The 14718-nt window shown below is 45.4% G+C and overlaps 1 protein-coding gene across 3 annotated transcripts in view; it reads right to left on the reverse strand.

Moving 5' to 3' along the window:
* APPL2 (adaptor protein, phosphotyrosine interacting with PH domain and leucine zipper 2) overlaps nt 1–14718 on the reverse strand; it is a 53897-nt gene that overhangs the window by 29975 nt on the left and 9204 nt on the right. For all 3 annotated transcript variants that reach the window (XM_049626220.1, XM_049626221.1, XM_049626219.1), the window contains 3 exons: nt 5626–5685; nt 5003–5074; nt 661–748 (listed from right to left, as the gene is read on the reverse strand). In XM_049626220.1, the coding sequence (XP_049482177.1) occupies nt 661–748; nt 5003–5074; nt 5626–5685 (220 nt within the window). The remainder of the gene's footprint in view (nt 1–660; nt 749–5002; nt 5075–5625; nt 5686–14718) is intronic.

The following is a 14718-nucleotide window of genomic DNA, read 5'->3' on the forward strand; positions in this document are numbered from 1 at the left end:
TTTCCAAGAGATATAAAATTATTCTAAGGTTTTTAGTTGAAGAACCAAAACTAGTCAAAAAGGGCAACCAGGCTCTCTGAACCAGTCTCAGATACACCCACCCACTAAAATGTGAGCTCCAGGAGAACAGGGAGCTGGTCTGCCTTGTTCACAGAATCCAGCACAGGTAAAGCATGGTCCCTGCCCTCCTTCCCTGAGCCACCCTCTTTCCATTCCAAAGCACTCATGGCTCCCCAGGAACAGCATGCCTTTACAAATGCTCCCACAGTAATATTAGCCTTGCCATCTCTGTCCCTTTGGTAATCTCTCAAAACCCAGCACACAGATCACCTTCTCCAGGAAGCCCTCTCTGGTACCCAAAAATCAAAAGGGTAATCACACCTTTCTGTGTATATTTATTCCTTGTACCTCTCTGTCCTGCTGTCCTACTCACATGATGTTATGATTGCTTCCAAGTCTGTTTTCTCATTAGCCCGTAACCTCCTTTAGGGGAGCTAAGAACATAGTGGGAATTCAATAAAAGTTAGCTAAACTGAAGTGCTAAATAAAAGGAGGGCATTTCTCAATGATGCACGTATTTAAAGAAATTAGTACAGTCCGAAGTATCATGAAATGAACTGATATTTTGAAGGTAACTGGCACTGAACTCAGGAACATTACCTGTGAGATCCTTTTCTCGAAACTGTATAATAGGTAGAACCATTGTGTCTGCCAACTGTTTAGCCAGCTCTGTGTGAAGAACATTAAGCTGAAAAAAAAAAAAAAAGAAATCTTGCTGAAAAAAAATTATACCCACTATTATGGCAGCTATCTGATTTCCGCACAGGATCACATTGAACACTTCCACGTGGCTAGAATTCAGGTACACTTCCTTAGCAAATAAACACCCTTCATTTAAGCCGCAAATGATCCAGGCCTAGAGGTACTAAAACTAAATGCAAGGTTGCAACTGACCTGGCATCAGTTAGGTTTGCTAAAGGAGTTTCTGAGCTGAGCCCACGTTGTGGTCTGTTTACTGTGCCGACCCTGGTTCTATGTTCCCAGTCGGAGCCACACCGGCTGGAGGAGAACGCTTTCGTGTACTTGCAGCAAACATAGGTCACCACAAGCGCTCAGCTCTGGTCACACTTTACCAGGCCACCGTGAGCTCTCTACCTCTCAGACGGGGCCAAGGTCACGCCTGAAAGACCAGCCTGCTGGGAGCCTACTAACCCTAAAACCACAGCAGCTACGGGCCTGGAAATTATTCTGGAGAAAGAAGGCTCCCCACTGAAACCTCAGATCCCAGGCCTCTGTTCTTCAGAAAAGGATCTTTCAAGAACAAGATAACTGTTCAAATGTGATCTTCCTCACCAGATAATTTTAACGGCCCCTGATTCTTTCTTTCCTTCCGGCTTGTCAGGGCCTTTCTAAATCCTGTCATAAATGGCATAGGAGAAATAAAGTCATCCACCTCAGCACTACCACTTTTGAATACTTCCTGTGTGCCAGAGTTACATGCTTTGTATCATTTGGTTCTCAGCCACTCTGGGAGCTCGTTTTTATTATACTCACTTAACAGACAGGCAAATTCTCCAAAACCAGACAGCAAAGACGTGGCATAGCTGGGATTTTCATCCTGGGCTATTGGAATCTGAGCTCCAGACTTTTCCTACTACACCCTGTTGGATACAGAGCCTGTCTTACGTGCTCGCAAAGTTGCCGAAACTTCAAATGTTTGGTAGTCTAGACATTAGCAATAAATGTAGACGTTACTGAGGATGCTCTGGGATTCCTGCCGGGTGAACAAAGAGTAAACCACCCAGCAATCTTTTTTGCCGTACACATTTGGCAAAGTTGCTTTCAGCGGTGATGGCAGTTACATACGAAGCCCCCGTGTGCCCAGAGCTCTCCCTCCAACAGATCTGGACCTTTAGGACTGTGCCTCCAGAGGCTGCTTTGAGAAGCTTACAGACAATCGCTTGCCAGGCAGGGGAGCTATGGGCCAAACAGTTAATGTCGTAGCTTTCGGTTAAGCCAAAGCTGGCAGCTTTGTTCTGCTGAGAACACATGAAGACACCATGCCAATAAATGCCACCGGGACAGAATGCGTTAACTATTTCTCTCGAATACCTTCAGTAAAAAAGTACTGCTTTTTTTTACTAACAGTTAAGTGAATGAAAGTCACCAAATGTACCTACTATGTGTCTGGCTATGTGCTCAATGCTCTGATAGACATTATCTAATTTAACCTTTACAAAAGCCCAATTAAATGGGCTTTCTCGCCTGCTGCTGCCATTTACAGATGAAGAAACCAAAACTCAGGGAGATTAAGTGGCTTTCCAATGATCATGCACTTCAGGAATGACCAACTTCCTAGCTACTCATTTTCTTCCTCGTTTCTTCTTAAGGATCAAGGGGATTGTCGTCAACTTTTGGCCGTGGGGCTTTTGAACGGTATGGGACGATGGCTTCTAAACACGGCGCCTTCACTCAGGAGAGTGGCAAGAGACCACCTCTTGGCACTCCAGTATCATCATACCAAAAATAAGGATAACACCATCTTCCTTGCATGGCTACTGTGAGGACAAAACAGTAACCGGAACAGAAGACACTCAGAGTAGAGAGTTTGGCTGACACATACTCGTTAATGTAATCTAGAATGATGACGACTTCCTGTCTTAGGTGCACTCCATGGTAGTGACCTAGAAACCCTGCCCGTGGGGAAATCAATAAGGACAAAATCTCTGCATGCCTACAACATGGAATGTCTGATTCCAAGGCATTCCAAGGTAAGCCACATGATTCTCTACTTTTAGTTGGGTTTTTGATTTCTGAGTCAAATGACTTTTCTTGAAAACTTTCAACCTGGTATAGGCCCAGACAGACAAAACCACCTGAAAAGCTACTTAAAAGCTTCCCACCTGAGCTAACAGCTTTCACACATGTAGGTCTCTACACCACGAGGTTTGTTTGAAAGCCCCTTACACTGCCAAGCTTGGGCGGGGCCGGGGGGACGACGACATGATACTACCTATAAAATCACATTTCCAGCCTTCCAGCCTTTGGGAATGATTCACTCCCTACCAAAAGAATCATCATCCCTGCCCGTGAAAATCTGGTTGTAAGTAAATATCCTAAACTGGAAACCTTGGTTCTGGGGTTTTGACGACTAACCACATTTGCTTAGCAACTGTCTTCTGCTCGGGAAAACACATGACTTCAGTGGGTGGAGTCTGCTCCTTCTCCTCCTGGGTTATTTATTCATAGTCAATTAGGAAACATTCATCTCCTCACCTTCCAAAAAAACTACTTTTTGCTCCCCTCTAATTACTTTTTCCATTTATTCTCCTCTTCTGGAAAAGATACCCATCCATTTTAACATACACTTTGAAGACAGTCAAGGTCATGGGAGAGAGGACGAAGCTTACAAAGAACCAGATGTCATGTTCTCTATTGTATCGCCAGTGCCCAGAACAGCATCTACTAAACAGTGGTGCTCAGTACATGTTTGCTGAACGAATAACACCTTGTTGGTCTGATTTGTTGAATGAACAAAAATGCAATCAGTACAATGTCATGTTAGTTTCTCATTTTATTTTTTTTCATGTTTATGTATTTTGAGAAAGAGAGAAACAGAGCACTGAGCAGGGAAGGGGCAGAGAGAGAGGGAGACACAGAATCCAAAGCAGGCTCCAGGTCTGAGCTGTCAACACAGAGCCTGATTTGAGAATGGACCTCATGAACCGTGAGACCATGACCTGAGCCGAAGTCAGATGCTCAACTGAGCCACCCAGGCGTCCCTCATTTTCTTTATTTTTAAAGTTTATTTACTTTGAGTGAGAGAGAGAGAAAACACACATGAGGGGTGGGGAAGGGGCACAGAGAGAGAAAGAGGATCCCAAGCAGGCTCTTTGCTGTCAGTGTGGAGCCTGACATGGGGCTCGATCTCAGAAACTGTGAGATCATGACCTGAGCTGAAGTCGAACGCTTAACTGACTGAGCCACCACAGTGCCCTAGTTTCTCATTTTATAACCTGAAGACAGTATCTACTTTATATCAGTTAAATGGCATCTGCATTTTTTATCATGATTTTCTACTATATAAGTATTGCAAACTCCTTGCAAGATGAAATACCAAGTTCATACCAACCCAGTTTTGCAGAAGGTTCTGCCCAGCACCAGTAGCATTTGAGCTGGAATGTTTATTACGATGAGGGTTTATGCACTTTTCTCATAACAATACCTGTTTTCCACAAATATTCATGTATTATACAATATATGTATTATACAATACAGCTGTAAGAGCAGTTATGTGAAACCCTTTGTAGTGGGGTGAACTGTGCCCACTCTCCTCCTCCCCCTAAAAACGTCCATCCAGAACATGAATATTTGGAAACAAGGTCTTCGCAGATGTAACGAAGGATCTCCCAGTGAGATCATCCTAGGTTATCCTGGTTGGCCTAACTCCAATGACAAATGTCATTGAGAAGAGAAGACACAGATGGAAGGGGTGAAGTGCAGTGTGGGGAGAAGGCCATGGAAGTCAGAGGGAGAGACTGGACAGATGCAACCATCTGCCAAGGGACACGCAGGGTCACCAGAAGCCAGAAGAAGTCAAGAAGGATTCCCCCTGGGGTCTCTGGAGGGAGCCCGGCCCTGCCAACAACTTGATTTCATACTTCTGGCCTCCAGAACTGTGAAAGAATACATTTCTACTGTTTTAAGCCACCGACTTGTAATTTATTACTAGCATCCCGAGAAACTAATATACTCTCCTTAGGAAACTGAATTCTTAGAAATCTTTCATTTGGTCCATCATTCATGTATACCAAAGCCCTTCCCTCACACCAGAAACAAACTAATCACATACAACCAGTCTTACGAAATGGACCTAGGAAGAGCAACAAGTTGAGTTACCTTCTCAGATATTTAAGCAAGTATCTAAAAATGGAAAGTGGGCCAAAACAAACATGAAAGAAAATTCAAGAAAGAATACAATTTTGCCATGTTGTGATCTTACCTCATCTACCACTTTGGAAAAATAGTGGAGTGTAGAAATTACTTCTTCGTCGCCTTTGCCAAGAGCAAAATTCTAAGACCAGAGAATAAAAGATCCAGGTGTTAATGCTCGGGGCAACGCCCGCGTCACCCACGTTGCGCCGCCCCCCACGCCAGCTCCCACTCTCCTCCCAAGTGCACGTCAAAGCGTCCACGCACAGAAAAGCGGTGCACTCGCCTTGTCCTACCTCAGCGATGCACTTAATCGCCCCTCCCTGACCGCTGCTTTGGTGGTCACCACCCTTCTCCTGTCTGGATGTAACGGCATCTTTGAGTTTATTTCCTGGTATTGGGTTATTTCCTGGAATTTGATTCATTTGTAGCCCCTCAGACTATAAACTCTCAAGGCAGTGAGTTACTTCTGTGCTAATTAGAAAATATCATACTTTGGGATGATCACCAGTTAGAATTTATCAGTGGAAAGGAAAAGGCAAGACAAAAAATAAATAAATAAGACTGGACTATGGACAAAAAGAAAGAAGGAAATCAAGGTCTCTCTAGGACGCCTTTGGAGAACTCCTTAAAAGAACCCCACTTATGACAGTCCTGAGCGCCACATGACATGCCACATAAACATCAAGTTACCTGTTTTTCATATGCCAGCAGCTGCTTAGAAAGCTGTTGAGTGGCCAGGCACATCTCATTCTGCAGGGAGAAGAGAAAAGCAGGTAAGATTTGTCCAACACATGTATTTCAGTGATGACCAAAAAAAGAGGTCACCTCAGAGAATCCCTTAAGAATGTATGTTTGTGTCTGTAAAATAATAGCGTGTTCAGAAATTATTTGGAAAACAAGACCAAAGCAAATTAAAAGGTTAAAACAGCCTGCATTCCCCCTGCCCGCCAACCATTTGCAAGTTACTGCTCCTTCTGGTCAGTATAAAAACAGTTATATTGTGCCCAATATCCAACAAAGACGTGATCTTCTCACTGAGGAAGCACACATCAAAAAATTGTTACAAGCATGATGAGAACTGCAAAGGAAATCACGGACATGTTAGGAGGCTCTAACAAGAGGACCCAGATGGTCTCCAAGGAAGAGAGGTTCTAAGCAGACACTGAAGACAGACTAGGAGCTAGCGATGGGAATCAGCTTTCCAGAAGGGACCGGGATGGGGAGAAGATGCACAGTCTGAAGAGCTACGGAGCAGAGTAGCTGGAGCCAGGGGTGCAGGAGTGGGAGCAAGACAAGGCTGGGGAGCAGGCAGCGTGAGGGCACGCAGGCCTTCGGTCCAGAGCTAGCCTCGACTCTATGTGCAATGGGAATTTCAACAGCACCGTGACATGATCAGATCCAGCAAACTTAAGACTACTAGGTCAGTAGTGCCGGATGGTAACATGGAAGCACAGCTGTGACATCCCAGGAGGCCTGTTTTGTGCCATTTTTCACTGGCCCCTACTGTTCATCTTCCTCTTCTCCGATTTATCGCTGTAACCTCTGGCAACAGGGCAGTTTTCCATCACTAGTCTCCCACCATCGATGCACTCAGCCCAGAAAGCGTGTCTTACGTTTCTAAAACTCAGTGAAAGCCTGTCTTCAGATTCAGGACTCACTCCTAACAGAGGGGCAGAGCCACAGGGTCTGACCTGGAGAGAATGAGGGGAGGGCACTGGCCAGCCTCGGCCTTAGCCTTCACTTACTTTCTAATTCCCCTGGGCTTACTATTCCTTTAGAGGCAAGGCCTGAACTCTGCAGGAGCTTGTTTTCTTTACCGTGGTTCTCCTTTGCAAGCCCCATCAGAGCCCTAATCCTACTTTTTTCAGCCCCCTTTGCTGACAACTAGCCAACCTGTTCCTTGACTTCCTTCATCGGCCTCAAGGAACAGTTATTAACAGACCCTGAAACATGGCTCTCTTCTTCCCCAGAATAAGATCAAACAAATAAAAGTTCTCAGCTTTGGCAGTCTACCAGCATGCCATCCCTTTCAAAACTATCCAGAACTGGTGGCCAAGAGCAAGGCAAGTGAGCACCTGCACGAGCACCAAGCCCTGCACTTAGGGAGGGGCACGCAACAGCTCCCAGTACAAGGCAGGCTCCCAACGAAAGCGTGATGAATGAATGAATGAACAATCAAGGTTAGAAGACTCCTCTAAGTCGCCAGCTTAAAGCAATACTTGGAATCAGGGAGTCGGGAAAATACTTCCTAACCCTACGAGGAAACATCACAAATGGGGAGGGGGCAATAAAATACAGACTGGACAGGCATGAAACAATCAGCCATGAAACACTGCCTGTTGAGCATCTTCAGCAGTGCTGTTTGGAAGGTCAGTGTGCACAGGACCGCGGGTCTTGGCCCACTCTGTGGGCTGAGAGCCTCTTAGATCAGAAAATCCCTTGCTCCTCCTCTTGGAGTTAGTAGCTGAGGCTTTAGGGTCGATTTGCTCAAGCTACTTTGGCATCTGCCTAGGGATAGCATCATGTGCACTGGGATTTGCAGATTCACAGAATCATCCTAACAACAGCACCTAACACTGACAGCATTTAATCCGTGACAGATGCCACGCTGAGTGGATTCCATGCATTACCTCATTTAATTCTGACAACCCTATAAGGTAGGTTCTGATTATTAACTCAAATTTACAGATGAATAAACTGAGGAACGGAAAGGTTAAGACACTTGCCCAGGGTCACACAGCTAGTTAGCAGCAGGGCTGGGATGTGAACCCAGGTCTGTCCCATTCTAAAATCAACACTCTTAAACACCACTCTCTAAGATCCCAAGTCCTGCTAAGAGCTGAGGCCTATGCTTTAGCCTAGAGTTGACAAACTTCCTATAAAGGGCCAGATAGACACGATTTTTGGCTTGTGAGATATGGTCTCTGCTGTGACTACTCAACTCTGCTGTTGTAATCCTAACACAGCCATAAACAAGACATAAATGAATGAGTGTGGCTACCCTCAGTTAAGCAGTTATTTACAGGGGTGCCTGGGTGGCTCAGTGGGTTAAGCCTCCAACTTTGGCTCAGGTCATGATCCCACAGTTCATGAATTCAAGCCCCACGTCAGGCTCTGTGCTGACAGCTCAGAGCCTGGAGCCTGCTTCAGATTCTGTGCCTCCCTCTCTCTCTGCCCCTTCCCCACTCACACTCTGTTTCTCTCTCTAAAAAAGACACATTAAAAAAAAATTTAAACAGTTATTTACAGAAACAGGAGGCCAGCCCAAGGGTGTAAATTGCTGATGCTGCTTTAGATGGTAAACGTCTCCAAAGACCCACCCTTCAGGAGACTCTCCATTAAGCTACAGTATTTCCAATTCAAGGAACATCTTCTACTCCTTCAAGTCATTCTTTTATTTTAACTAAGTCTAAAATATTACTCCCCCATACCTGTATCCTTTAGACACTGGTCAACAGACATAACTACCCTCCATGCCTTCCAAACAAGCAGGAACCACGGACTACTTGAATTCCTCTCTCTACAGCTCGGTGGCAAATGCTCCAAGTGTAGTGGGAAAACCTGCCTGAATGCTGCCAGTGTCAGACTGCCCAGGCTGGCAGGGAGCGCCCGTGGGCCACCCACACAGCAGGAAGATGGGGCACAACGCACAGCACTCAGCCGCTGCTTTCTGGAACTCCCGTGTACAACTGAGCTCTGCCGAGCCTCTCCTAGAAATACCTTACGAAAATGCCGTGTATTTTCAGATGTGTGTGGTTGCAGGCTGCAAGATTCTGTTCTGCCAGTACGATCTCACCGGGAACAAAGCACAGATGCAAAATGGGCTGTCACCTGCCCCGAAAAGAAGTGAACTTCTGTACAGAGCACATCACATGAAAAATCTTTTGAACTAGACCAACTTTAACCTTACTCACACTTAATCTATCGTACACAAAGGTTTTATGAAATGCTTTGTCAACATCGGCCAATTAATCCACACCCTGTAAGGTAAACCCACACCATTATCTCTGCAGAAGGCTTGCAAAACTGGAGCTTGGGTGCAGAGTAAATATTAGTAATGACGATAATAGAGGCAGCTGCTAACATTCAGTCTTTCCTGGGTCCTTGAGAGGGCTGTTGAACGTTTTTCAAACAGTATCACATTTAATCCTTATAATGCACCTGGGAGGTAAGAACTATTATCATTATTGTTTTACAAATGAGGAGACAGAGGCTCAAAAAGGGGGATTACTTTCTAAAATCACAACTAGTAATGGCAAGGCAAAGATTCCACTCAGGTCTGGCAGACCTGCAATCTAGAGCCCAAGTTTTTAACGCTATGCTATTTCCAAGCCCTGTCGGGCCTTTGGATAGGAACATTAATCCCACACTTGACCAGCTGTGGTTCGGCACAGAGGTGGCCTAGAATTTAGACTCTAAATGGAGTTCCACGAGTAAGATTTCTGTGACATTCTGGAACCGCTCTCTGGCTATTATCTATGGTATCTGATGCCCATGAGAATCCTTAAAAAAGATAACCTGACAAACTGATGACTGACAGCATCTCCTATATTAAATAGGACTTCCATGGCTCCTGCCAAGGCAGAAAATAGCAGTGGTGAGCAAACCTGAAAGGAAAGGAAAACCAAGCTTTTAGCAAAGGAATGTTTATCTCATAGTGGCCCAGAGTGCTTACAGAACTGTAACTGTCATCCCAAGCCACCCAAAGGCCTCTGCTGGTGGCACAGCCACGGTGACTAGCAAGGGACAGGCTGGGAGCAGGGGCAGAGGAAATCCACTGGGGTCGAAGTCACAACGGAGGCACTTGCTTCAATCTCAGCAATGCTGCTGGCAAGCCGGTAGGGGGAAGTCTCTGTCACCATGGTGCTCACCACAAAGCCAGGGTCCAGGAGCCCTCGAGCTGGGCCGCACACAGAAGTAGTGAGAAGCGTGGGGAACAGAGGCAGGAAGCTGTGTTGGGGGGCAGGCTGTGAGGGGTGCCTGCTGAGGCTGTGGACATTAATCTGTAGAATCTGCTCTCTGGGATCTCACGGTCTAGAGGGTCAAGAAAACTTCACACTCGCTACAGCGTAAGCAATCTGACCAACAAGCGTATGGGGCATCCGGGCATGCTGCTGTGCTTTGGCCAGGAAGGGAAGAAAGGAAGAAAGGAAGGAAGGAAAGGTGCCAGAGACCTCGAACGTGAGGTCCTAAAGCCAGAAAGGCTATTTGTCAGGGCAAGGGTTTGATGGGGATTCCTGGCAGCAGGAACGGCAGAGCAAAGTCTCAAGACATGTAGAGGGTCTGGCATAATCTGGAAAAACCAAACATGAGCCTAGAAGAGTAGGCTGATACTCAGTTCATGAAGTATGAAGCGCTTTGCACATACCTTGCTGAGGAGTTTAATCTCCACCTTGCAGTTACAGGGAGCCACGGAAACATCTGAAGACAGGGAGGGAAGGGAGGTTTGGAAGTGATTCATTTAGCTGTAGGGTAGAGGAGGGACTGAAGGGGGGCAGACACCTCCCTACACGCAGGAAGATGGATCAGGAAAGAGCTGAGCACTCACTCCCACGGCACCAATAGGCAAATGTTTTTGCAATAAAGACCCAGAGACAAGGACTACAAACAGATTCTGAGATGGCCAGGCTTGCTGAAGTGATCTTAGCCCTGGAACCAAATAGAGACTAAACAGAGAAGGGTTCCAATGGGATTCTGGAGAACACCAAGACTTAAGGGTAGGCAGCAACAGGGTGCCAGGAAAGGAGAAAGACCTAGAAGGACGGTCAGAGAACTAGGAGGGGACCAGAGGGGGCCTTGTCAGAGGAACCAAAGAAAGACTGCTTTAAGAGGGGTGTTGTTAAAGAATCAGGTGCTACCCAGGGCCTGAGGGTGGAGAGGGTATGATTAAGGCATTAAGCGGCCCCCACTGTAAGGTGAAGAGGGAGGCCAGACCCAGGTGGCTTGAAGAGTGAGTATCAAGCATCAAGTGACACAGGGAAGAAACCAAGTATAAACTGCTCCTTTAAGAAAGTCAGGATCAGAGGGCCAGGCTCCTATTTAACCCAAATAAGAGTCCCAGAGTAACGTGCCATCTCAAGTACTGTTATTATAAGACTTCAAAGATGATGAACACCCAGGGGCGCCTGGGTGGCTCAGTCGGTTAAGTGTCTGACTCTTGATTTCAGCTCAGGTCAGGATCTCTCAGTCATGGGATGGGGCCCCACACTGGGCTCTGTACTGAGCTGAGCATGGTACTTGCTTGAGATCCACCCCCCAAGCCCCTGCATGCTCTCTTACTCTCTCTCTCACAAATAAAAATAAATAAATAAATAAATAAATAAATAAATAAATAAAAAAGATGATTAACACCCAGAGGCCTTCGTGCCAGGAACTGATCTTAACTTCACAGGTAAACTCTATTAACCCTCACAACAACTTGATGAGGCAGCCATTATTACGGCCTCTGTCAACTGATAAGGAAATTCAGGCAAATAAGGGACCTGCCCAACATCACACAGCAAGTGGCCAACACTGGAGCTCAGATCTGCTGAGTCCAAGGCCAAACACTTAACCCCTGTACCTAAGTGAATGACTCTCACCCAGAATCATCTTTGACCCCAACAGAAAGCCTTCAAAGCCATCATGAGGGGAAGCTGTAGGCCCTCCATGCAAATCGAGTGCAGGATTCCAGGTCTCCAAAGCTGTTTTCAGAGACCACTCAGGCTCTCTGCTCCCTTACACCTTAAGCTACATACATATTTTTTTCTCAGTCCCTGTCATATCCACGTCAACTTGACTTTTTCAGGGCTATGCACTGACTAAAAACAATTATGCATAAAGACCAATCCAACAAGGAATTGGCTCCCACTTCTAACTTACAGGGGGCCCCCCTTTCCATGGGGGACACACTTCCAGACCCCCGGCGGATGCCTGAAATAGTGGCTAGCAATGAACTCTACATATGCCATGCTTTTTCCTACACGTACGTACTTACAATAAAGCTTTAATATATAAATTAGGCACAGTGAGAAATTAACAATACCTAATAGCAAAATGGAAAAATTACAATACAGCTGACCCTTGAAAAACATGGGTTTGAACTATGCAGGTCAACTTACATGAATTTTTTTCAATACATACAGAGCTGTAAATGTATTTTCTCCTCGTGATTTTCTTAACATCTTCTTTTCTCTAGATTATTTTATTGTAAGCATACAATATCCGATACATACAACATACAAAATATGTGTCAGTTGACTCTTTATGTTATTGAAAGGCTTCTGGTCAACAGAAGGCTATTAGTAGTTAAATCTGGGAGGAGTCAAAAGTTACATGAGGATTTTCAACGGTGTGGGGGTCAGCGCCCCAGCCCCTGCATTGTTTAAGGGTCAACTGTATACTGTAATAAAAGCTACGTGAACGTGGTCTCTCTCTCTCGCTCTCAAAATACCTCGTGCTGTACTCGCCCTCCTTGTGGCGGTGTGAGATGATAAGATGCCTACGAGGGGAGATGAAGTGAGGCGAACGAGGTAGCACTAGGCTACCAGTGACCTTGTGGTGAAGTGTCGGGAGGAGGAGCGCTTGCTTCCAGACTGCCGATGACCGCAGGGAAACTGTTCAGAAAGCGAGCCCGCAGCTGAAGGGGGACCACCGTGCTACAAAGCGGTTTGGCTGTTCTAGAGTGGGGGTTATTCTACGATGACAGGAACAACCTCTGAACGCTCCTACTTCCGTAGCCTCTGCCGCCACTTCCGGAGACCGGTACGTCCAAAGAGTCCAGTGCAGTGGTTCAGAGTTGAGAGTGCGGGTTTTGGAGTCAAAGACCCGAGTGCAAATTCCAGTTGTGCCCCTGTGACATTAGGCAAGCCACATAACCTGATCTGCAAACACATGCTAGAGTAGCTCCTTTCTTGTGAAAGCTAAATGAGACTCTACAAAGGAAATGCTGAGCCTGGTGTGTGGTATGTTTATGTGCCCAACAAATGGAGACTACTATTTATTTCTATTACTAAAACACGCAGCTCTGACCCTACCTGCCTTCCAAACCCATCCCCATCCCTATTACAAGCTCACACTCCTGGAAGTCCACTCCTCTCATTTTGTTTCCCAGTAGGTACATTAGGTTGCTTAACTTGATATCTCTATACTCTGGACCCGTGAACAACGGAGGGGTTAGAGGGACCGACCCTACACCATGCAGCCCAAAATCTTTTAATTCCCCCAAAACTTAATAGCCTACTATTTTGTTTTGTATTTTTGTGGGGGGAGGCAAAGAGAGAGGGAGGGAGAATCCCAAGCAGGGTCCGTATAGTCAGTGCAGAGTCCAACTCGGGGCTCGATCTCACGAACCGTGGGATCCTGACCTGAGCTGAAATCAAGAGTCAAACAACGACTGAGCCACCCTGGCACCCCAAAGACTTAAAAATTTTTAACCTCTCCAAGAAAGAGACAAAATTATGGCAGATCTACTTGATTGTATATGTTATTCTGTATACCAAATGTATTAAATGCAAAATTTGAGATTGACCGAGTACGTGTACATGAGCATGTATTCAGACATTATGGAGATTTTCAAGGTAGTTAGCCAACAGTTTGCAGGACAGCACATGTTTTTAAGTAACCCATCTCTGCTGTGTTAGTGCTGCTCCCTTCACTCAAATGACTCACAATGAGGTCCTTAGTTCTCACAATGTGCAAAGGCACATCTGACAGTTAAGAGACCAGATGTGACTTCAGGGACTGGCGTAAACTGCTGAGAACAGCTCAGAGACCACGGCTTCATTCTACCGCTTAAGTCAAAATTCAACATTTCCCCCAAAGCAGCTACAATCAGCAAAACTGTTCCCATAACTTTCCTCTAGTTTTTCTCACTCTTCCTCTTTCTAAAACTGAGGTCCAAGGGCATTCCTCCTAGCAGAATACAGAAATTTACCAATTGGTCTGATTCAAAGTATCTCTCATAAACATTTATCTTTTATCAGCTGCATAAATCTGGTTTTTTTAAATATAATAAAAAAACATCTTACTAAGTGCCTGTGTTGTTAAAAAGATCATAAAACCCTATTAATTTAATCCGCCATGTCTAGGTATAAAATATGTAAGGAATAATGTTAAATAAACAAAACACAACTCGGAGAAAAAGTTAAATGAAAACAGATAGGTCATTACTATACACACACACAATCATCCACATGTGTATACACACACACACACACACACACACACACACACACACAAACTGATCAAAGGGTCAGAAAAGTTCTTTTCTTTTAATTAAAAAGAAACAAAACAAAACACCTAAGAGTTCAAATAGACCTGGAAACCAACTGACGCTGACCCAAACGATCTGGATGCTGACGGCCGCTGCTAGGCTCTGTCGCTGAGTTTGGCACCACTGACCGGCCGTTCCCACGAGCCTCTGCTGCAGGAAATGCCGAGGCAGGAGGAACGGTTTCCGGCCAGTAGAGGACCCGTGTGCTGATCATGTGGTGTGAATGAAAAGCCAGTGTACAGACTCTTGGAATGTACGACCCACTTAATTTTGGCAAAATGTAGTTTTCTGGCTCAAAAGAAAAAACACGTAAAGAAAGCATTTGGACATCTCCAAGTAAATGACTCTGACAGACGTGGAAAGGCAGAACAGATACTCTTGAAGTGACAGAGACACAGTCCCTAAGTCTTCGGGATCCTGAACCTTTACAAGAGGTAAATCATTTAATGACGATATTCAAATTACTGAACAGCAAGTTCAGGTGTTAAGTCCAGTTAAAAAAAAATCCTATTTTTGGGGGTGCCTGGGTG

The sequence above is a fragment of the Panthera uncia genome, chromosome B4, assembly GCF_023721935.1.
Source record: "Panthera uncia isolate 11264 chromosome B4, Puncia_PCG_1.0, whole genome shotgun sequence".
Taxonomy (NCBI): domain Eukaryota; kingdom Metazoa; phylum Chordata; class Mammalia; order Carnivora; family Felidae; genus Panthera; species Panthera uncia.